The 23766-nt window shown below is 47.9% G+C and overlaps 1 protein-coding gene and 3 long non-coding RNA genes across 7 annotated transcripts; all 4 read right to left on the reverse strand.

Moving 5' to 3' along the window:
* Window positions 1-471: 471 nt before the first annotated feature.
* Window positions 472-2534, reverse strand: LOC136556301 (uncharacterized). Its single transcript, XR_010783628.1, has 3 exons — window positions 2362-2534; window positions 846-1044; window positions 472-721 (listed from the first exon to the last, which is right to left on the reverse strand). It is a non-coding gene; the product is annotated as an uncharacterized lncRNA (long non-coding RNA).
* Window positions 2535-10128: 7594 nt separating this feature from the next.
* Window positions 10129-14614, reverse strand: LOC136556302 (GTPase-activating Rap/Ran-GAP domain-like protein 3). 3 transcript variants are annotated; one of them, XM_066549430.1, is made up of 7 exons: window positions 14462-14614; window positions 13874-13938; window positions 13195-13258; window positions 12907-12933; window positions 12454-12529; window positions 11564-11685; window positions 10129-11140 (listed from the first exon to the last, which is right to left on the reverse strand). In XM_066549430.1, exons 1-6 carry the CDS (start codon window positions 14606-14608, stop codon window positions 11618-11620), a joined length of 447 nt encoding a protein of 148 aa, XP_066405527.1. In that variant the 5' UTR covers window positions 14609-14614; the 3' UTR covers window positions 10129-11140; window positions 11564-11617. The 3 variants fall into 3 exon arrangements, with proteins under 3 accessions (XP_066405527.1, XP_066405525.1, XP_066405526.1); XM_066549428.1 differs by having other exon boundaries at window positions 12865-12933; XM_066549429.1 differs by having other exon boundaries at window positions 10129-11685; window positions 12865-12933.
* Window positions 14615-19627: 5013 nt separating this feature from the next.
* On the reverse strand, window positions 19628-21835 carry LOC136555901 (uncharacterized). 2 transcript variants are annotated; one of them, XR_010783554.1, is made up of 2 exons: window positions 20654-21835; window positions 19628-20065 (listed from the first exon to the last, which is right to left on the reverse strand). It is a non-coding gene; the product is annotated as an uncharacterized lncRNA (long non-coding RNA). The 2 variants fall into 2 exon arrangements; XR_010783553.1 differs by having other exon boundaries at window positions 20634-21835.
* Window positions 21836-22251: 416 nt separating this feature from the next.
* On the reverse strand, window positions 22252-22643 carry LOC136555755 (uncharacterized). The gene is made up of 3 exons (XR_010783534.1): window positions 22531-22643; window positions 22375-22434; window positions 22252-22290 (listed from the first exon to the last, which is right to left on the reverse strand). It is a non-coding gene; the product is annotated as an uncharacterized lncRNA (long non-coding RNA).
* Window positions 22644-23766: the final 1123 nt, after the last annotated feature.

The raw sequence follows: 23766 nt of genomic DNA on the forward strand, positions 1-23766 counted from the left end.
AAAGGCCTTGTTAAAGAAGAAAGCTCTTCAGAAAAATAACAGCGCTTTCTTTTTTGACACAACTACTAGGAGCAGAAGAACAGAAAAATTGTAAGACATAAAGCATTGTGTTTAGGTAGCATACCTAGATAAATTGGGTAATTTGCTGTTAACTTATATAATTATTCTGTGATTAACAAAAGCCATCTAATAAATTAACACCCAAAACTCCAGCAGCCCAGCTGGCCCTACCAAATCTCTCTGTTGATACATACAGTAAACAAAACCAAAATCCCAGGAATACCTGTCAGAAGTCTAGGAAAGAAACCTCTTGAAATTAATCCTACCTCAAATACAAACCAACCCGTCCAGAAAGTGAGCTTCACTCAAAAAACTATTTACACAGAGTTAATAAGACCAAGAAATAAAACAACACACCATCTACCACCAACAAATACAACAGTGAGGGAAAAAAACCCACGCTTTTTTTCTTTTTTTTTTTATTTCAACTAACTTCCTTTATTAGCTCGAACCAAAGATTTTGCCAGGGCTGTAACAACAACAACTTCTTTTTCTTCTTCTCCTTCTGAAATGTCCCTTCTCCTTCCCAAATTCCTTACAACTTCTGAGTTTAAATCCAAGCCAAAAGCAAAATTCGTGCACTTGTGAGTCTGGTGCTCCTGTCACATTCTCTGTCTCACTGCACATCTTCTCACACTTTCAGTCTGAACGCTGTCCTGCCCTGATGAGTTTGACAGAAGAATTGGCACATGTTAAGAGAGCATTTCCCTCCCTGCCTCCCTCGCCAGAGCTGGTTTCCTTAGCGCATTTCAATCGATCCCAAGCCCGCAATGATGCGCGCTCACCTCAAGGCTCACAGCAAGCACGCAGCAGCTCAGGCTGACTTGGCTCCAGGGCTCCGTGCCTTGGATAGCTGAGAAAACTTCCCATGAGCCTCTGTCCCAAGACATTGGAATGCAAACCCAGCTCCGTCTCAGCGTCTCGGTGGGAGCCAGGAGCACATCTGGCTGAGCCACAAAAAATCCCTTCTTGGGCAGCTGCACTCTGCCGGAAAGGGGAAACACGTGCTAGTGTACAGCAGCTCAGAAACAATTCTTTTCTAATGTTACCTGCTCTACTTGACTGCTCGCTAACACAAGTCTCATTTTACCATTGCAGGGAGAACGCTGTAGGAAAATGTCTGATGAGCAGCCACAAAGGCCTCACTCCTGCTACACAGCCTGCAACACCCTCGGCAGAGCGGAGCAGCCAAATCACCACACTCTCCTTGCCATGGGCAAGGGTAGAAGATGACTGGGGGAGGCATATAAAAAGAAGGGAAACGCTCCTACAAATGCACAGCCATTTGCTTTCAGAAGCCCAGAGTTCAGGATCTTCTCTAGGAAGCCAGACATGACATGATATTTCTAAGATTTTCTTCATCGAAGGAAATGTACGTACATACACGCTCTTACAAATGTACCTACAGTTTTGGGGTTTTTTTTCTTCTGAAGCTCCAAGAATGATTTCCCATCTTGAGTCATTCAGAAGAAAGGGCCCCTGTGACTCAGGTCAGAAGGGCGCCTGCGTTTTTGATCACGACAGCTTTTGGGTTTACCCAGTGAGCAGGAGCAGCCAGAGCTGAGGCTCAGCAGAGGCTGACCCCGGCCAGCCCCTTCCTCCCTTCCCTGTGTCACAATGACTTCCAGGCAGAAGGGTGCAAAGCAGGTTTGTGTCTTTTCTCTACAGTGCCAATAGGTAAAAGATGTAGGCTTTGAAATAACTAATGACCCTCTCTTTGAACTCTCCCAAGGACAGCTTTAAAGAAAAGACAGAAGATTGCTGCTAAATCCCTATGGGATAAGGACGAGAGCAGCAAGGAGGGCAGGTGTGTCCCCCCCGCGAGGGTGCACCCAGAGCCCCGGGCAGGGACGGAGTCACTGACTGCTCTCTGGGGACGAGACCCTCCCTGCAGGTGACACTGGCTTGTCCTCTCCCTGTGGCACAGGGACCTCCAGGCTCTATGACCAGCCTCATTTTGTCAGCAACCAGGTGCTGTGCTAGAGCCAGAGGGGTCAAGGCTTTCCAGAACCATAGGATCCTTGCGGTTGGAAAAGCCTTCTAAGGACATCGAGCCCAGCTGCTGCCCCAGCACTGCCAAGCTGCCCCCCCAAATCAGGTCCCTAAACACCACATCTTGACATCCTTGACATGTCTCCAGGCACGGGGACTTCCCTGGGCAGCCTGCTCCTATGCCTGACCACCCTTTCAGTGAAGAAATTGTCCCTCCAATCCAATCTAAGCCTTCCCTGCTGCAAGTTGAGGCCATTTCCTTTTGCCGTGTCACTTCTTACCCGGGAGACCTCGGTACTTCAACCTTACCTGCTCCTTCCCTAGGCGGTCTCTGGCTTGGCTGGATGAGAGGAGAAACACTCCCACCTCAGGAATGGCAGCTCAGGAGGTCCCACACCAAGGCCAGGGGGAGCAGCCGTCCTCGCCAGAGCTCGCACGTCCCTTCTCAGAGATTGGCTCTGCTTTTCCTCCCGGGCAGATCTCTGCTGAATGCTGCACAATTGCCTGTTTGGAGGAGGGGGGGAAAAGAGGTTAGCCAAGTTTGTTATCCAGACTTAGCTGGTGGCTTTGCCTCCTCCTGACTTCCTTCTGCTACAAAAACAGCTGCCTTTGGACTTCTAGGGGCAACTTGCACGTCATGCCTGAAAAGGAACTACAGCTGGCAGGCACCAGGCCAGCTCTGCTTCTCCTTCAAGTTGTTCCCAAATCTGCTGGAAGAACTGAAGGCTACTTTGGCCTTCCATTGCTCTGCTTGTCCCGAGAAAGAGCTTTGAGTGTTGTTACCCCTCCAGAAAGGAAGGGCCTTTCTGTCTCACACGCTCGGTGACACAAGGCTACGCCAAGCTGCAGCAGCCTCTGCTCCAGGTGGGAAGGGCTTCCTTCCTCCTCTGGCACCTGGCTGGCACAGGGCATGCTCTATGGAAGCACGTCCCTGCCCACGGCGGCAGCAGCCTTGGAATGAGGTGATCTTTAGCGCCCCTTCCAACCTGAATTATTCCACGATTCTGTGAACTGAAAAAAGCGGGGAAAGAAATCTGTAAAGGTCACTAAATGCATCAAAGCACATCCCCATGGATCCAATCCTCAGCAGCCCATCCGGCCAAGGTCAGAGCTGCTCTCTGCCCACCGAGGACACGGCAAGCAGCAGGGACCTTTCTCCCACTCTCCAGCACGGAGAAGTGGGAAGCCAGAGGGAAGTTTACAGACACCGGGAGGCGGCGGCACGGGGCGGGACGGGGCGGGCGGTCTTACCTTGCAAAGCTGGCGGCACAAAGGGCGGGCAGCGCCGCCGCCCCGCCGGGATTTTCCGGCCCGCCGTCGCTTCCAGCACCTGGAGAGGGGCGTGCGCGGGCTCGGGGGGTGCAGCCCCGTTCCGACGGCGCTCGCCCGCCCCCGCTTGCTGGCCCCGGCCCGCGGAGCGCTGCGACCGCGCCTCCGCCGCCCGCCGAAAGCGGCCCCGCCAGGCCGCCCGCCCCGCCCGGCCATTCTTCTCAGCCATCGTGTCCCTTTTGCACTCCTGAACGTCTTTCACCCCTGCCGGCCATTTACCGAGCCCGCCCCGCCCGCCGCTCGCTCCCGCCCCTTGCCCTTGCCTCGCTCGGCAGCCGCGTCGTTGCCCCGTGCCAGCGGCGAGGGGCAGGGCTCTGGCTCGGGGGGCTGCAGTACCGCGCTCTGGCCACAGGGCGGCAGACTCCCGGGTCCGCGATTTTCCCGCGCTTTTGGCCGCCATTTTGAGAAGGTCAATGAAGCTCCGTGACATTGGCGACGCGCCGCTCCCATGATGGCGGCTGAGAAAGAACCACCCCCCCCCCCCCTCGGCCGAGAAAGGCGATTACTCAGATGCCGGTCAGAAACCCGCCAAAATACGCTCGCCCGCGGCGCCGCTGACCCCACAGCCCGCGCCGGGTACACCTGAAACGCAAGAGAAAATCCCGCCGGGACCACGTCGGTGTTCCGTGCAGGCAATCCGGATACACACACCGCGGTCCTCCGGCTGCCCGCCCTTTTGGCCGCCATTTTGAGACGGTCAAACAAACTCCGCCACGCGCCACGCCCAAGAGGGCGGCCTGGCGGCGGCGGGCTGCAGTACCGCGCTCTGCCCACAAGGCGGCAGCACCGCCGCCCACCCCAGCCGGGGGCGCCGCGCGCCTTGGGGCTGCGGGCAGCCAAGGCGGCAAAAAAGAACAGGGGCGATTCCCCCCCGCAAAAAACTCCTCTAAAAATAAATGCCAAAAACCTGCCTCTTACCAAACAAGAACCAAACAAGCCCCCTTTCTTTCAAACCTTCTTTAAATAAATTTTATAGTTCTAGTTTCCCTAGTTCTATTCACACGCATATTTATACCGGACATTGATGTGTTACGTCATTTATACAATCTATTATGTCTATTCCTATTATCTGTATTTATTCATATTTTGTGGTTTTATCAATATCATTATATATTGATTGTATATTTCTAGACTTCGATCTAGATTTCTATCATACTTTTATTATTCAAAAAAAAAATCCCATCTCTAACCAAACAAATACCAAAAAACCCTTCTTTTAAACTATATTGAAATAGTTTTATATTTATAGCTTGCATAATTATATTCACATTTATAGTCACAGTTTATACTGATGCATTCTATTCATAATTACATCTCACATATATATTATTCACATCATAGAGATAAATTATTATTTTTATTATGTACCATATCTACTGCTACAACTTATTTTTTCTAATATTTTCAATTTTTATATCAACCTTGATGTATTCATGAGATATTTTTACAATTAGATTTCTACCTTTCTATTATTTGTATTTGTAGTTTTTATAATAAAACCCCTGCTTTTGCCAAATAAAAAACAAAACCATCCTTTCTTTTAAACTACTTTTAATAATATTGTTGTATTTATATTTACCCTATCTCTAATGTTTTATATATTATATCATAGTGTTGTACTATATATATAACTATTTTATAGCTACTTCCTATAATATATAAGAAGATATATACAGTATCACTTGTATTATGTGTTGTATGGATTTATGTCACTTTAGATTTACAATCCTTTAATAATTTTATATCTATATCTGCATAGATTCGCAATACATTTCTATATTTAAAATTTCGTTTGAGTTGTGTTTATATTTATCATCTCTATTGATATATCTATAAACATACACAACGCTCTATTAAAAAATACAATATCTTATTGGAATATATCATGACTTATGTTACCTGTTAAATTTTAAATATAGACCGAATAGATCAAAATAAAAGTTTATTCCCATTTCTACTCATCTACTTGTTTTGTTTAAAGATAGCTATCCTTAGAATTTTACATTTAAAATCCATTTCCTAAATACAAGGACAAAACAAACAGCATCGAATTCCCAGCAATGTCTTCCAAAACCATCAAGATACCTCCACCAGCCAAACAACTGCCAGCGAAAAAAACACACAACACTCTTTTCACTGACAGTTCTCATCACATCAGAAAAATGGAACCAAACGAAAAGAAAACCCTGGAGAAACACACGCAGCAAATCACAAAAGCCTCTAAAAAAATCCAAAGCAACTCACTCAACTCCCAACAGTGCCACTGACCCTGAACGTTATTAAAAAAATAACCAAAATTCTACATCTACACTAACTCAAGGAATAAGCAATACTCTGTCAAAAGTACTTTAGAAAGCGAATTAACTAACGAAATAGAAAAAAAAAATCTCAACAACTAAAAAATAAGAAAATAACTACCCAAATAAAAAAAAAAACTACTTAAAAAGACCCACCATATAAACACCCACGTTCCCAAAAATAAAACTGATCAACAACCACCAAATACGTCAAAGGACAACAAAAAATGAAAAAAAAAAGAAAAGAAAATACATTTGTAAAACAAAAGTCCCCCAAACCAAATCAACTTTAATTTACAACAAAAAAATTATTCCCAGCTGAAGAATAAACGCATAGAGCCTCATTCGATCAAAATAAAAATACCACCCAGAAATAAACACAAAGCCTAAAGAGAAACGCAACCATTAACAATATCTCCCAAATGATCCCGTAACAATAAAACATACACTACAATCAAACAAACCAAATAAATAACAGCCCTGGAAGACGATAAACACGAACGCAATTAGAGAGATTTTAAAAACCCCGCTGCTATTAACGACACGACGCCACCTCGAACCCACCGAAACAAACGCTACACGCCCACGCTAATAAAAGCCACCGCGACAGAATTAAAATCCGAGCCGCTGCTTCGCGCAACGACCCGTAGAAACCATTGCACGCCTTTAAAAACAGAATAGCCCGGCAGAAAAAATATCCGACTACAGAACTCGATTCAAACCAAACCTTTATCGTCACCACCTGAACCGAGAACCGTACCGCTCAGGAAGAACGCCAGAGCCCTTAGCGCACACCCACTGCGACCCACACAAAACCGTGCGATCGATCCCTACAGAGCACCTCCGAACCACGACACCCAAGAACTTGCGGCAGCCGAACCCCGCGCTGCCGGCCCCGGACGGAGCGCGGCTCCCGGCGGCAAAGCGGCTCCTCCGGCGCGCAGGGGCGGCGCCGCCCCGGAGACCCCCCCGCCCCCGCCCGCTCCCCCTGCCCGGGGGACCCCGGCGGCGCCCGAGCCCCGCGCCCGGAGCGGACAGAGCGGCGGGCACCGGCCGGGCCGGCGCAGCAGCGCCCGCGCCGCCTCTGCCGCCCTCGGCCGGCCCGGCGCCAGCCGCCCTCGGCTCCGCACGGCGGCTCGCACCGGCAGAGCGGCTCCGCCGCTGCCGCGCCAAATTCCCCGTGCGCCTCGGCAACCGCCCGGCCCGGGCCGGCAGCGCTCCCGAGCGGCAACGCTCCGGCCCGGGCCGCGGCCACAAGAAGCGCCCTCAAATGCAGCGGCACAGCCCGACTGCAGCCCTGCAAACGCTGCCAGAGCTGCGGCTTCCCGCAACTGAACCCCGAAACTGACGCCGCGGGCGGCGCTCACCTCGCTTCAACAAGGGCAAAGAAATGGGTTCTCCCCTTCAAGTTCATCCCCTGGGAGAGCAGAAAAGAAGGGGCTTTCCTCCAATGAAATCCTTCAAGCCGTGTGGAAAGGGGGATTTGGACCTCAATTCAAACCCTTGCAAAGGAGGGACACCAGCGCTGTCCCCTCCATTTAAACCTTAGGATGATGAAAATGGGCTGGCTGCCTTCAAATCAAAGCCCTCAGATGACAACAATACTTTGCCCATTCTCGTTCAAATGGAACGCAGGGATTCCCTGTCACCCCTGGGATACCCCTAACAGCCGGGAAAAGGCAGGTTTTCCTTCAATCAACACCCTTCGAACCGCAGGTGAAGGCGGATCCCTCCCAGTTCGAACACAGACAATATCAGGAGAGTAGCTGCTTGCCTCTCCTTCATTTCTTTTGTCTTCACAAGCTCCGGTTTTGTTCCTGGGGAACCGGGGAGGGGGGACTGCCAAGATCAAATCGAAAAGGGAAAGGACCAAAGTCCCCGCTCCAAATCCACACGCGCTCACCCGTTCGGCTGCTGCTTCCCGGCACAAAGATTCGTCCCTCGGCACCTCCTTGAAGCGATGCTCCGCGTCTCCAAGCGCGTATCCAGGTGTTCGCCCGCCCAGACGCTGCGAGAAGCTCTCGCAGTCCTTCCATGAGACAGCCCCGGGAGCCCCCCATGAACCCCTCTTCTCAGCAGCTCCATGCAAAAGGGAGCTGAGGCGAAGCCTCGCCCTAAAACAGCCTCGCCCCCCCCCCGCCCCGGCAGGAGCCGGTCCCTCATCATCCTCACAGCTCACACCTGGGGCTGCTCCGAGCCCCTCATCATCCTCACAGCTCACACCTGGCGCTGATGCCACTCTCCAACAGCGCCTCTCCCCGTTCAGCACACAGCCCGCTTCTCACAGACACAGAGCCAACAGACATCTGCTCCGGGTGCTGGCTGTTCTTAGTCCGTCTGCTTCCACAATTCAGACACGGACGTGCGCTGATGGCACTGAGGGAAAGCTTTCCAGTGCACAAAACTGTCATTCTGGTAGCACGCTTTGAGACGCCTTCAGAAATAGCAGAATCAGCGCCACCTCCTAAGAGCCCTGCTGAGGAACCCCGCCCTCCTTGGGACACCCAATGCAGCAGAGCTCGAAAAACGAAGGGAAAAGTCAAGCTTGGAGTGGGAAAAGACAATAGAAATACAGCAGCCTTTCAAGAAAGCCTTCACACAGTAATAGTGGGACCCGGTCACATTTCTTCTTTCCTTGCTCTCTGGAATGACATCAATACGAAGTAAAAAACCCACACGAAACCCAAGGCAGAGCTGGGATTTTACACGTCTTCCTTTTGGCTCTCGGGATGACAAGCGCCTCTTCCGGGACTGCGACACGATTTGGGCGCTGGCAGAGAACGGAGGCAAAAGGTGCCAGAGAGCCCCTTCTATCGCCTTCAGCCCCTGCAGCTGTTCTGAGGGTTCCAGGGCACAGCTCGGTCCGTTCCTAGATCAAAACCTCACGGCAATATCTTCAGAACTACTACCCATCTCCAGTCGGAACCTTCTACATTCCTGGAAACAAATGAGTGCGTAGAGAGGGTTTCTCCCCAGCTGAGTTTAGAGACCAATTCCTATTCTTTAGCAATACCTAGAAAACCGAACGCCTTGCCAGGTTTTAGCATCCTACACCCACTCACCCCTCCCTCCCTGTGCATTTGGTGGCAGCTTTGGGTCCCTCTGGGGGACGGCACCCAGCGTGACCCCCGCCCCTCGCCCGCCCCCCACCTGCTCCTGCACCGCAGTGGGGCTCCCTCTCCTGGGCACCTTGGGGTGCCCCCAACGGCATCAGAGCCCCGAGTCTTCACCCCCCCCCCCCTTTTCCTGACCCCCAAAGAAGGCTCAGAACGAATCCGACTGCCCTGGACAGCAGCGCAGCGCTTCCCCCAAGCCCTTCCCACACGCGCATGGCCCCAGCAAGGGATTCTGCTGCAACAAGAAAGCGGGGGCAGCCCCCAGAAGGCTTGAGGTTCCTGCCCAGCCTCGCTGTCACGGGCCGGGGGCAGCGAGAGAGGGAGCGGCACAGACGGCGGGGACGGCCCGGCACAGGGCGGGGGCCGCTCTCAGCGCGATGCCGGCAAAGCCGCAGCTCCGGCGCTGTCGGCCGGGCTGCTTGAGCGGCACGGGGGGATCCGCCGAGAGCCTCCGGCCCCGCGCGGGGACTCCTGCAAGGGCCCAGGGGCGCCGGGCTCCGGCCCTCGGGGCTTTACTCTCCGGCAGCCCGAGCCCCGCGGCTGCGGGGCAAAGAAGGAAAGGGGGCACGGGAAGAGAGGAGCGAGAGCAGCGCATGAGAAAGGGCGGCGAGGGAGCTCGGGCTGCGCAGGAAAGCGGGACGGGAAGGGAAAGCCCGGGACGAGGGTACAGGGAGGCTGGGCAGAGGAAGGAGAGAGGGGGAACAGAAGGGAGTAGCGGGCTAGGGACAGGACAGGAAGGAGCCGGGTTTGTGGGGGGAGAGGGAATGGGGGAAAGGGAGCGAGAGAAGGCGAATACGGGGAGAAGGAAGGAGGGCTAGAGAGAGGGACAGGCGGGGAAGCCCCCCAGAGCCCCGGCTGCACCCCGAGCCCGGCCCGGCGCCTCGCCCTGCCCGGGATGCTGCGCTCGGCGGAGCTCGGCTCGCTCCGGAGACGCTCGGCTCGAGTCGGCTCTTGTCGCCTCAACTCGGCTCTTGGCGCCTGCATTCGCCTCTTCGGCAGAGCTCGCCTCGCTTCGGCCCAACTCCCAGCCGCTCTGTGCCTTCGGCGCGCCTCGGCTCCGCTCGCCCCGGTTCGCTCGAGGCCGTCAGGGTCGGCCGCTCTCGCCTTGCTTCGGCCGAGCTCGTGCGATTCCCCCGAAGGCGGCGTCGTTCGGTTGTGTTTTTAGAAATATCTTTCTCTATCGATTGTATCTTTCTATAGTTAGATTTATATTTCTAGAATACTTCTATTAATCCAAATAAAAACCCCATCTCTAACCAAATAAATACAATAAAAGCCTTCTTTTAAACGATATCGAAATAATTTTATACTTTGCATAATTATATTCACATTTATATTTATAGTTTCTTTTGATGCAATCTATTAATAATTGTATATAATATCTATAAAATTCTAGACATGTATTTAAAGTATTATTTATATTATGTATCGTATCTACTGCTGCAACTGATTTTTTTCTTCTAGTTTTAAACTTTATCTGTATGTATTTATGATATATTTCTAGACTTAGATTTCTACCTTCATATTCTTTGTATTTATCATTTTTATCATCAAAACCCTGCCTATTGACAAGTAAAAAACCCCGCTTTATTTAACGACTTAAAAAATATTTTTATATTTATAATTTTCATATTTCTGTTTATAATTTGCTCTCTAGTACGTGATAACATACCTGCTCCTGCACCGCAGTGGGGCTCCCTCTCCTGGGCACCTCGGGGTGCCCCCAACGGCATCAGAGCCCCGAGTCTTCACCCCCCCTTTGCCTCTAGTTAGAAACTACACTGGAACTTTTTTCTGGAAACAAAGACACGACCTAAATCCTCTCCCCATGTCCCAGACAGATAGATGTTCAGTTCTTAGTTGACTGGGCAGCAGTTTCTTCAATAGAATGAGAAACAATATGGAAACGTTTTAGCTACAAGCAAATAGGCAAATCTGAACAAGGTCCTGGTGGCCAGCCGCTGCAGTTATTTTGAAGCAATTTTTTAAACAATCAAATACTGATCCCACAAAAAATAAAGCAAAAAGCTGACTACTGGCTAAGAAAGAAGGAAAAATTAACTTTTGACAACAACATTCCAAGGACACAGGCTTTTTTCCAATCTCATACCTTATTACTACCTCTCTTGGGAATTCTCATCGTGGATCCCAAAAGGAATAAATCCCTCAGCGTGTCCTAAAGCACCAAGGAGCTACCTACAAGTGAAGGTGGCTACTTTCAGTGCAGACACAGCTGATGACACAGCAGTAGCGCAGTTCTATGCTGCCCAGGGATAATACTGTCTCCTCTTCTCCAGCAGCTGACTCTCTCCTGCCATGGTTTCTGTAAATGCATCAGAGCACGACCTTAAACACAAACAGGCAAGAAAACACCATCAGAAGTCTTTCATGAAGCACTACAAGAAGGGTTCCAAGCAGAGACCAACAGAATTTCAAGGAAGCAGTATGCAATTAAACCACCTCAGACTCGTTCAAGTATCCGGCAGGTAGATGGAACCAAAACGGAACCATTCAGAAACGACAAAGAAAACCTCCCCAAGTATTTATACAGGAGTCCTTAACGTCAGAAATGGGATGACAGGTTATGTTCAGATAAGATGAATGTTTATTTGGATGTAGAAATAAACTTCTCTCATGGTCCTTTGCCAAAAAATAGAACCTACAAGTGAACACCTACACCTGCCTAAAAAGACCTAACGAGCCCCTGGCAGCCACCGGCATCAAAGCACAGGGGATGTTTCTAATCCAGGCTAAGGAGAACAATATCACCTTTTGTTCTCTCCAGTTTGTTTCCTCTGCAGTCCTATTTGCTCCTTATGATTTTTACACTCTCTGTATCTTCTCGGGCAGCGCTGAGTCTGACGACCGGGATACGAGAGTCCTTCCCTGCCCTACGGAGAGAACCAGGAAAAAAAGTTAAAAAAAGAACAGGGCAGTTTGAAGTTAATACTTCCGACGAGAAGCAGCACCTGACAAACAGAGTGAACAAAGCGTGACACCTCCCTGGGGACAGAAGACTTACAAACTCTCCGGGATTTACAATCCCAGTAACCAAGCCCTTCAGCACAGCAGCCAAGTGTCCCATTAGGTGGTGCTGCACCAAAGAATGATCCGAGAGGTTCCAAAGAGTGAAACGCACGTTATTTTCCAAAGACGCAAAATCTTGCAAAATACCAAAACTACAACAGATCTAAACTACAGGGCAAGAGTACAAGTGTTAACTTGAGGAGCTGGAACCATCCAGGTGAGCAACTGCTACCTGGATCCTCAACAGAGTTTGAGGAACCCTCCAGGATACAGAAGGGTTTTCCCCAGAAATTACACAGGCCGAGTTTTGATAGAAGTACACTTGCCAGATGCTCAGAAACGTCACCCATCCTCCTCCGGGTGTCCTGAGAGAGCTGCGAATGGCTCTCACGTGGTTTGAGCTGGTTCTGTAAGGGCTCAGGGTGAATTTCACCCGATGCAACCAAACTGGGCAACACCCAGTGGGACAGAAGGAACCCAAAGCTTGTTTTACCCAAAGCTTGGGTAAGCAGAGCTCCAGCAAATACTGGGGAAACGGACAGAACAGGGTAACAAATAATAAACATACCTTTTTTTTTTTTTTTTTTTTTTTCAGATGAGCAAAACAATTAAGGAGAAGGTGAAAAACTCACCATGACTGAACATTTCATCACCTGTAAGCTGACCATCCTTAGCATAGAGGACTCCAAATTTAAAATTCACCAATCCCTGGGAAATAAAGCCAGATATTGTATGATAAACAGTCAAACAGAAGACATAACAATTTGTTCCTCTAAGGACTTTCATGTATGTACGTATCTTTGTATACATCCTACGCATTAGAACATACATTTTATACCATCTCCCAATACACAATAATTTACCTTTAAACTTTGATAGTATAGCATAAAATCATTAACTTATATTGGTGATCTATTATTATTAAGTTGGTGCTTCAAGTTATTTTTGCTGTCAGGTTCAAAAAAACATTACTTCTTTTTACTGTAACGAGCAATTGATTTAGAAGTCATCAAAAGCCCATCAAAATACAAAGATGTACTCACCGGACGGGTCTGTGAGCAAGAAGTAGTCAGGCTTGTACTCACCTCTTGCCCTTCAAGAACCAATAAATCCTGTCAACAAAAACAGCATCTTTAGCCCCCTCCTATTAAAGATTCTACAAGGATGATGGTTTTATTTGTGTTTAGAAGTTTGGATTTGAAATGGCCAGTTCAATGGATAAAGAGACAGTTTAAGTAGTATTAGATTATTATTATTATTATTATTATTATTAGCTACTGGAAGAAACAAACCAGTAGTATCTATACTTAATTACTTCTATTTCCAGGAAATCATAAAGAAAAAGAACCAAACAAAGAAAAGTCACTTCCTACCTTTTGTATCTCAGGATGAAAAATGTCTCTTGGGCTCTTCTCCAGTTTCTCCAGACTCCTGGCACTGAAATGCAAAGGAACGAGTGCTTTAGAGGAGGGCAAGTGCACATTCCAACCCCGAACCACCAACCGATTGCAGTTACAGCGCTTACAAAATGAATCGTTCCCAGAGCCTCTGGGAAATGGAACGGTTGGTGCAACTGCCATTTCTTCCCCAAAATACTAACTTCCAACACTTCCTAAACTTAGTTTGCATTTTAAAAACAGAAATTAGGGAGACTCTGGGTGGAGATCAGGTTGAAAGTGATTTCCTTCTAAAGCACAGGGCTCTGTTCCATCACCCTTCACTTTGGCTCCACACAGAATCACGGGGAGCATTTTAGGAGGGCTCAAGAACCAATTCTATTTCTCTCTTTTTTCTAGTTCTCTCTCTTCCTAAATCATTCAAGGCAAGTCAAATGAAAAAGGACAAGTTCAGCATCAAATGCACACTTTTCCCCTTTGTCTGCTCAAGAACAGGCTTTAAAACCACTTCTTGCTGCCTTCAACGATTAAGACTTGCAAAACAGTTTCACAAGTTTGATAGGTTTATCATAAAAACCACAGAACGCAAGCTCTGAATTACAGGAAAAGGTACACAGGCAAATATCTAAACTGATGGTGGCTTGTCAATCCATACCTTAATGGAGATTGCACTGAGAATGGTTTTGTGGGACTCCAAGGGAGACAGATTTTCTGAGTACCCTGAAAACAAGAAAAGCTAGGATATATTACAGGACATACCCACTTGTTCTGCATATTCAAATAGGATTATTAATAAAAACAATTAAGTTAAAAAAGAAGGAAGAAAACCAAGGTAATTTTACTCAGCTATATTTACTGCCGATTTAGAGAAAAAAAATAGTCACGGGTGCTGCAAAGAAAAAAAAAGTGAACCAGAAACGCCTACAGTAGAACTTTAAAACAATTGCTTGGATAAAAGCAGCTCATGGAACATGAAGTAGAAAAAAAGCGAAACCAGTATCAGACCTGCCTATTTTCTTACCATTGCACAAGAAAATCCGACAAGCGGTATAAAGTCACTGCCTAAAACCGATCCTAGGATGTAACCAAGAACAATTGAGGCATTTGCTAATCTAAACGGAAACCTTTTCCGGACCCTAGTGTCAAATCACACGTTTTGTCTTGCAGCAGCTCGAGGCTGGAGAGCATTTCCCCTGGGGGTCGGGAGGGTAGGGGCACAAGGGGCTGAGTTTGCGGATCGCACCTGTGCCAGCAGAAGGATCCAGCCCGGCGCTCCTTGCGCTCGCCATTCTCCGGGCCATCGCTGTGTTTTACTGCTCAGCGATGCCGCTCCATCTGTTTGCGTGGAAGAAAGAGCCACGAGCACTGAGGCACTCAGCAGCCGTGTCATTCCAGCCGCTCGGCCGCCCCCGCCCGCAGCAGCGGCAGCAGCCCGAGGGACACGGCTGCAGCTCGGCGGCTCCCGCGCCTCCGCCAGCCGCCGCACAGTGACCGCGGCAGCGCCCGGCGCCGCTCGCCCGGGGCGGCTCCTGCAGCTCCCGGTCCGCGGCAGCAAAGCACCGCCTGGCGCTCCGCCATCGGCGGGCGGCAGCGCGCCCCGCCCGAGCCGAGCCCCCGCCACCGGGACCGCTGAGCGAGGCCGAGGCACCGGGTGGACGCCCCTTCCGCGCCGCTCGGCTCCGTGCGGGCGGCCGGCCGGAGGCTTCGCCCCTCCAGCGTCGCTGCCGCGGCTCCGTCCCGCGCGGGAGAGGCGCCGGGAGCTCCCCGCGCCCAGCCCGCTCCCCCGGCGCGCGGCCGCCTCGGCCCGCCAGCCATTCATATGGCGCGTCGGCCGTTGCGTCAGACGCCGCGCTTTACGGCCGCAGGGCCTGCCGGGAGTTGTAGTCTCGGACTGACAGCCACCGCTCCGTTTTCCGCCACCGGGAGCTGCGGTCCCGCCGGGGGATCAAACGGCTCCTTCGCTCCTGGGCGCGGAAGCACCTTAGGAAGCACCGCCCCTCCCGAATGTCCTTTCTTTTCCACTCCAACTCTTTTTTCTTTTTTTCACTCTGTTTTTTCACCCCTTTTTCCACTTTCGCTCTTTCTTTTTCACTCTCACCCTTTTCCTTTTTCATTTTTTTTCTTCCTTTCTCTTCCTTCCTTTTTTTTTCTTCCTTTCCTTTTTCCTTTTCTTTCTTTCTGTCTGTCTTTCTTTCTTTCTGTCTTTCTCTTTCTGTCTCCCTTTCTCTATTTCTTTCTCTCTCTCTTTCTTTCTTTCTGTCTCTCTCTCTCTTTCTCTCTCTTTCTTTCAGTCTATCTATTTCTTTCTCTCTTTCTTTCTTTCTCTCACTCTCTTTCTGTCTCCTTCTTTCTGTCTCTATTTCTTTCTCTCGTTCTTTCTCTCGCTCTCTTCCTGTCTCTCTCTTTCTTTCTGTCTCTCTCTATTTCTTTCTCTTTCTTTCTCTCGCTCTCTTTCTCTTTCTTTCTGTCTCTCTCTATTTCTTTCTCTCTTTCTCTCGCTCTCTTTCTGTCTCTATTTCTTTCTCTCTCTTTCTTTCGCTCTCTTTCTGTCTCTTTTTGTCTGTCTTTCTCTATTTCTTTCTCTCTCTCTTTCTTTCTCTCGCTCTCTTCCTGTCCCTCTCTTTCTTTCTTTCTGTCTGTCTTTCTCTATTTCTTTCTCTCTCTCTTTCTTTCTTTCTCTCGCTCTCTTTCTGTCTCTTTCTTTCTGTCTCTATTTCTTTCTCTCGCTCTCTTTCTGTCTCTCTCTTTCTGTCTGTATTTCTTTCTCTCTCTCTTTCTTTCTCTCACTCTCTTTCTGTCTCTATTTCTTTCTCTCTCTCTTTCTTTCTTTCTCTCGCTCTCTTTCTGTCTCTTTCTTTCTTTCTTTCTTTCTTTCTTTCTTTCTTTCTTTCTTTCTTTCTTTCTTTCTTTCTTTCTGTCTCTCTCTCTTTCTCTCTGTCTCTCTCTCTCTTTCTTTCTTTCTCTCTTTAATCATTTCTCTCTTTCTTTCCCTGTATTTCTAATCTTGGATTTCCATTCTAGCTTTAGAATAAAAAAGCAGCAGTAGAAACGTTCAGGCTACCGGGGAGTGCAAAAAACCCCAAAACGGTAATGATTTTAGGAAAATTATTTCCTCCATGGGAGCTGAAATTTTCTACAGCTGCAGGTGACATAGAGCTTTTATTTCTTCTTCTAGATAGTTTGTACTTAATACTCTATTTATACAGCGCCCCCTGCCGTCTGCATGGGCGCACTGCAGGCACAGCGCCCCCTGCCGTCTGCATGGGCGCACTGCAGGCACAGCGCCCCCTGCCGTCTGCACCGGCGCACTGCAGGCACAGCGCCCCCTGCCGTCTGCACCGGCGCACTGCAGGCACAGCGCCCCCTGCCGTCTGCACCGGCGCACTGCAGGCACAGCGCCCCCTGCCGTCTGGGCCGGCGAACTGCAGGCACAGCGCCCCCTGCCGTCTGGACCGGCGCACTGCAGGCAGAGTGCCGCCTAATGACGTCAGCCCGTCGACACGGCGCTCCATCCCGGACACGCCCACTCGGGAGGCCGTCGCGATCTTGTGCGGCATTCCGTGACGGCCACGGCGCTGCCAGCCTATATGGCATAATTTTACGGCAGTCGCGCTTTACGGCAGTTTTGCGACAGTCGCGATTTACGGCCCCTTTTACGACAGTCGCGCTTTACGGCCCCTTTTGCGACAGTCGCGCTCTACGGCCCCTTTTACGACAGTCGCGCTTTACGGCCCCCTTTGCGACAGTCACACTTTACGGCCCCCTCTGCGACAATCGCGCTTTACGGCAGTTTTGCGACAGTCGCGCTTTACGGCCCCGTTTACGACAGTCGCGCTTTACGGCCCCTTTTGCGACAGTCGCGCTTTACGGCCTCTTTTGCGACAGTCGCGCTTTGCGGCCCCTTTTGCGACAGTCGCGCTTTACGGCCCCTTTTACGACAGTCGCGCTTTACGGCCCCGTTTGCGACAGTCGCGCTTTACGGCCCCCTTTACGACAGTTCTGCTTTACGACCCCTTTTACGACAGTCGCGCATTACGGTAGTTTTACGACAGTCGCCCTTTACGGCACCTTTTGCGACAGTCGCGCTTTACGGCACCTTTTGCGACAGTCGCGCTTTACGGCACTACCCTTTATGGAAATTTTATGGTACTTTACAGCACTTTACGGTTTTTATTTTGTTTTTAATTTATTTTAAATTTATTTTAATTTTTTAATTTTATTTTTTACTTAATGTTTATTTTAAATTTTTCTATTTTTAAAGCTTTTTATTTTATTTTAAAAATTTTATTTACTTATTATTTTTAATTTTTCAATTTTTAAAGCATTTATTTTTTATTTTTATTTTTTATTTAAATTTTATTTTTATTTTTTCTATTTTAAAAGCTTTAATTTTATTTTTTAATTTTATTTTTTATTTTTCTATTTTTAAAGCTTTCTGTATTTTTCTAATTTTATTTTTTATTTTTTATTTTTCTATTTTTAAAGGTTTTTAGTTTTTTTTATTTAGTGCTGCCCAGACCAACTCAAGCGGGTGATTGTGGTGGTGTTTGAGGGTCTTGCATTACGGCACTACCTTTTATGGAACGATTACAGCACTTTACAGCACGTTACAGTTTTTATTTTGTTTTTCATTTATTTTAAATTAATTTTGTTTTTTTTAATTTTACTTAATTTTTATTTTTAATTTATATATTTTTAAAGCATTTTTATTTTTTTAATTTTAGTTTTTATTTACTTATTATTTTTAATTTTTCTATTTTTAAAGCTTTTTTTAAATTTTATTTTTTATTTAATTTCTATTTTTACTTTTTCTATTTGTAAAGCTTTTATTTTATTTTTTTATTTTTTATTTTTAATTTTTCTATTTTTAAAGCTTTTATTTTATTTTTCTATTTTTTATTTACTTAGTTTTAATTTTTCTATATTTAAAGGTTTTTATATTATTTTTTTATTTTATTTTTTATTTACTTACTATTTTTAATTTTTCTATTTCTAAAGCTTTTTATTTTAATTTTTTAATCTTATTTTTTATTTTAGTTTTAATTTTTCTACTTTTAAAGCATTTATTTTTTATTTTTTATTTAATTTTTATTTTTATTTTTTTTATTTTTAGAGCTTTAATTTTATTTTTTAATTTTATTTCTTATTTTCCTATTTTTATAGCTTTTATTTTATTATTCTAATTTTATTTTTTATTTATTTTTTATTTTTAATTTTTCTATTTTTAAAGCATTTATTTTATTTTTTAATTTTATTTTTTATTAAATTTTTATTTTTAATTTTTCTATTTTAAAAGATTTTATTTAATTTTTTAAATTTTATTTTTTATTTTTCTATTTTTAAAGGTTTTTAGTTTTTTTTATTTAGTGCTGCCCAGACCAACTCAAGCTGGTGATTGTGGTGGTGTTTGAGGGTCTTGCATTACGGCACTACCTTTTCGGGAACTCTTACAGCACTTTACAGCACTTTACAGTTTTTGTTTTTCATTTACTTTAAATTAATTTTGGTTTTTTTAAATTTTATTTAATTTTTATTTTTAATTTTTTTATTTTTAAAGCATTTTATTACATTTTATTTGGTGCTGCCCAAACCTGCTGTAGTGCATTTTTATACTTTGTAATACTTTGAAGTCATTTTGTTTTGTATCCCCATATTTTTCCCAAATGGTTTATCCCCAACTGTACCCCCCTCCTTCTACCTGTGTTATCCCTCTCCCGGGATGAGATCATCCCCAAACCCCCACCCTGGCTCTCTGTCAATCACTCAGCCTCCCATCCCCTCCATGCAGAAGTTTCGGTCCAAGTCGTCGAGTGATGAGCCAGAGGCCAGGGGTCAGCCCCCCAAGCCTTGCCCCATACGCTGTCCTGTATGTCTGGATCCCCCAGCATCCATCCCTTAGGGTCACTTAATGGTTGGTAGGATGTTATCTACTTTTGGTTTCCACCTCCCTTTAAAGGTGACCTTGGCACATCTCCCGGGGCTCTCGGCAGGAGGCCCCTGAGGTGCAGGAGCTCCTTTGGGACTCCTAATAAAACCTTGGATTAACCCCTGCTAAGAGTCAGCCCTTTATCATCTACCGCTGTCTCTGGTGTCTCTTGTGCTGCACAGGGGCCCAGCCCAGGTGCCCTCAGCACCCTCGGGGCACACACAGAGAGTGTCTCCCCCCAGCCCAGGTGCCCTCAGCACCCTCGGGGCACACACAGAGAGTGTCTCCCCCCAGCCCAGGTGCCCTCAGTACCCTCGGGGCACAGAGGGTGTCTCCCCTCTCTCGGCCGTGTCGGGGCTGCCCCCCCGGTGTCTGCCGACTCGGGACCGGCCAAGGGTTACTGAGAGGCTCGCACAAACCCGCTCGGCTGCTGATTGTGGTGATGAGGGTCCCCAGGATGAGGGAAGAGACGAGAATCTTGACTCCACCTTTCAGAAGGCTGAAATATTATTTTATGATCTCTATTATATTAAAAGAAAATGAGATAGTAGAACTATACTAAAAGAGCAAGGAGACATCAGAAAGCTGGAAAGGAATGAATAATAAAAACCTGGGACTGCTCACAGCCCTGACGCAGCTGGACCATGATTGGTCATCAAGTAGAAACAATGCACAGGAGACCAATCCAAGATGCCCCTGTTGCTAAACCATCTCCAGCCCACACTCCACAGCCAGCAGATTGTTACTGGTTCCATTTCTGTTCTGAGGCTTCTCAGGAGAAAAATCCCAGCAAAAGGATTTTCATCAAACACGTCAGTGCCAGGTGATGGCACAGGCAGCATCGGCCGGCCGAGGTCACTGTGTCATCCCTGCCAGCCCAGGTGTCACAGCAAGGAGGAGAGAGTGCACCCTGTGCTCACCCTGCAATACAGAGCAATACAACACAACACACATATTAACACAAGATGATAACCTTTTTCTATTTTCATTACATGTGGATTTATTGTTATAGGAAACCCAAACCAACAAAAGCACACAAAAAACAACACTCATCTACCATTAACACCCCCTTCAGATGACACACGAAGTCACCATCCCTCTCATCACAACTGCTAAATTACACCCCAGCAATCATTGGTCCTCGGGAACGTGGTTTCCGGGAGCCTCAAAAAAATCCTCCTCCTTGACAAAAAAACCCCGGTCCCTGGACAGTCTGTGCCCAAACTTTGGTGATGAACGTCGCCTCACAGACTGACCGGGACCGAGGAAAAAAAAAAAAAACAGCCGGGGGGGGGGGGGGGGGGAACCCAGCTGGGGATTTTTTATTCTAAATTTAAAAATGAGTTAAAAAACTTGAAAAGCAAAAGTCACACACACAAGGTTAAATCCAGTAATCCAGTCAGCATGCGCTGACACATGCGGAGACGAGCAGACGCAGACAGACACAGACACGTGCTCTCACACACGCTCACACGCTCTTCCCACTTACACGCTCGCTGCGGCCCTTACTCGAGACGCTGAAGAACGTGCTTGACACATCTTCTGGCTGCGCTCCTTGACGTCAAATGGTAGATTCTGGGGAAATCGGCAGCCTCAGGGACCTGTGAGACGACAGGAAGCGGTCAACGAGTGGCTATCTGACAGCTAGGACTTGTCTGCACTCTGGACCAGTAAGTTTTCTACCCAAAATCCCATAAAAGACAGATGAACAGTAAAGTTTTTATAACTCTTCTACCTAACTGTGACTACGTGCCCTGGCAGGGCAGCTCCAACCTTAAGTGGTACAATATAAGTACACACAACAATGTAAGTCGATGCATACAGTGCAAGTGTACATAGAGTGTAGGTACATACAGTATAAGCCAGCACAGGTACACACAATATAAAAGACAGGACTTGAGATAACTCGCTGGAAGATGAATTCTTGAGTCCTATACCCTTGAGAAGATGGAACCTATAGAAGTACTGCAGTCACATGAGGAGGGTGCAAGACACTCCCTCTAGCAGTCCAAGAGAAGGGCATGGAAAAAAAGGCACTACCAAAGCTGGTAGTGAGAAGGAAGATGGATGTGAACATCTTGTCCGTTTGAGACATTCCTGTCTCAAAGAGTAAAAATGTAAAGATGCCAGAAGAAGGGATATTCAGAAAGGAACGTGAGTAGAACACGGCCTATATGGCACAGAATAGTGCCGATAAAGCATCGAGACGTAACAAAGGCCTATGACATGGAAGACAACGGACACAGACACGGACAACATAACATAGACATGGGTGACATAACACAGAGACAAGTGGCAACTGCCTGGCACTGTCCCCTTAGGGACCCGAGATGCCTAGCGCAAGATGAGCCAGAGGCTGATGATGCCAAAGGAAAGGAAGCCCTATGACGATAGCACGTGATGATGAAATGTAACTCGTTAAAAGAAGTTAGTGCCACAGCAGTTAAGAGGATGCTCGAGAGGCTCAGCGAGCCTAGAGAAGGAAGCCGAGGGCGGCTGACCGTGGCTATAGCTCCGGACCTGAAGGCGAGCTCCTCAGGGGAAAGATCCGTGACCATGTTGAGTCGAGGAAGGCGGACGACGCAAAGTACACAAAAATGTGGAGATGGGTCGGAACTGCCCTGCCCAGCAAAGGCCCTGGCGAGGCTGAGGGGAAACCCTCTCCCTTTACTTCCAGACAGCCCACCCCACTACAGACCTCTCCGCTAAGCTGACATCAAATTGCCCTCTGCGATAGTAAAGGTTTTTCCCCTTCTCCCAACCACTGGCCCCGACACTTCGCTTTTGGAAGATGAGAGGACAAAATCCATCCTCGGTCGGACGTGGATGTTGAAACGTGCTCCGTGTGTGCTTCGGTGCTGTCCTTTCCAACCTTTGGCTACGAGGCTCCTCAGGGTACCTAAGACAAAACAGAAAAGGTGACTATTGCCCTCAAAAACAGTAACCCCCAGGGCTCCTCCGCACCCCTGCCCCGGCTCACCTCAAATCTTGATTTGACTCCAGAGGGTGCCCAGAAGATACCTGCAAAAAGAAAAGGTACACCCTTAGCATGCTGCTGTGTAACGCTCACCTAGGAGTCAGCCTGCCTAAACCCCGACTCACCTGCCCTCCTCCGTTCCTTGGCATGCCTAGGGCAGCGACAGCACCTGCAAAGAAACAAAGCAGAAAAGCATGCTCAGACACTGTGAAAACACAACCTCCCAAATCTGACAAGGATGCCACACTGATACCTTAAGCTGCACACACGTGGAATGGGCATGCTCGGCCAGGATAGATGGCAAGCGGACCACCTAAAATAATAAAAAAAAAGTGGAGATGCTTAGAGCTGCACCAGAAACTGAGACATCAGCAAAAACAACTGCTTCTGTACACTACTCAATGCTCACCTCGCCCACTCGGCCTTGACTGCTGCTCTCAGCCTTGACTTCCTAAAAAGTGAGACAAAGAAGACTGCTGTAACAGCCATCATTTATGCTCCCTCTGCAGAGACAAACAGTGACTGACCTGCTCGGGGGAATCCCCTCACCCAAGATGGGGGGCTCTGCCCTGGATTTTATCCTTCTGCACCTGAAAGAAAGGACAAAAGTCAAAGAGCTGCAGGCTAACTTAAGAGCTCCAGACATCTTGTGTCCACCTACAAATCCCACCTAGAGTCCAACTACACCCCACATTACAAACATCAAGTCCCCGGGACTTCTCCTATTGCACCAGGCTATGCAGCAGGGCAGAGCAGCTCCGGCACAAATGTGTGCGCAGACACCCGTGACACAGGACAGGACAAACAACGGGGACACAACAGGAACAGAAATCTCTGGGTAAGGAAAATGACAGCGAGCACCGAGAGGACGCAAAATTAGAAGACCGAGGTGAAACTGATGGCGGGCTGATGAAGTTCAGAGAACCCTGGAGGAACAAGATGCTAAGTGAATGATTTATTCCAAGAACTGCAAAGATGGATGCCCGAGAATCCTACGGTCAGAAGCCTCTACCTGTCCCCACATTCTTACAAGTCCTAATCCATCATAACAGAACCTTGCAGGGTGCAGCTGTCTGTACAGCTCAGAACAAGACCTGAAAAGCCATCTGACTGGATGCTTCGAAGAAGAGTTGCTATTCTGATACCTGTCTGAGCTACCGAGTTAAAAGTTCCATGGCATCGGTGCCAGGGCAAGGAACGCTGAGAGTACAGATGCTAAGACTGGTGCCAAGGTTTCTGACAGGCCCCTCAAAGGGCTATGATAAACAACACATAATACACAAAAGACAAGGGACACAATACACACCGGGACTGCTCTGCCCTGCTCACCTCAGCACTGGGATCAAAAGTGAGATTTTGCTTTTATGGGGCCTAAGGGGCCACTTCATGGACACTCCTCACCGCCAAAGAGGACTCAAACCCCCCCCTCCCAGTAATTCCCAAACCAGCACCCTGCTTTCATCCCCCATGGGGGTCGTGGCCCTCTACTTCTCTCTCAGACATCCGGGGATGCCGGTCTCAGGTGCGAACAAAGGCCACCTCGTCAGCTGGGAAGGTCCTGCTGGCACCAGGCTGGTGTCTCTTAGACAGCTATATTAAAGAAAACCAAACATCAAGGCCGGATCGTGGCACCACATCGGCCAAA

Source organism: Molothrus aeneus, chromosome 4, assembly GCF_037042795.1.
Source record: "Molothrus aeneus isolate 106 chromosome 4, BPBGC_Maene_1.0, whole genome shotgun sequence".
Lineage (NCBI taxonomy): Eukaryota > Metazoa > Chordata > Aves > Passeriformes > Icteridae > Molothrus > Molothrus aeneus.

What these genes read in the sequence shown, in the direction of transcription:
- LOC136556302 (XM_066549428.1), bottom strand. Translation starts at nt 14,608, where the DNA reads ATGACACGGCTGCTGAGTGCCTCAGTGCTCGTGGCTCTTTCTTCCACG. An exon ending in GGATCCTTCTGCTGGCACAG is followed by an intron (nt 13,939 to 14,461) that starts GTGCGATCCGCA and finishes TCTTGTTTTCAG; the next exon opens with GGTACTCAGAAAATCTGTCT. An exon ending in TCAGTGCAATCTCCATTAAG is followed by an intron (nt 13,259 to 13,873) that starts GTATGGATTGAC and finishes TTTGCATTTCAG; the next exon opens with TGCCAGGAGTCTGGAGAAAC.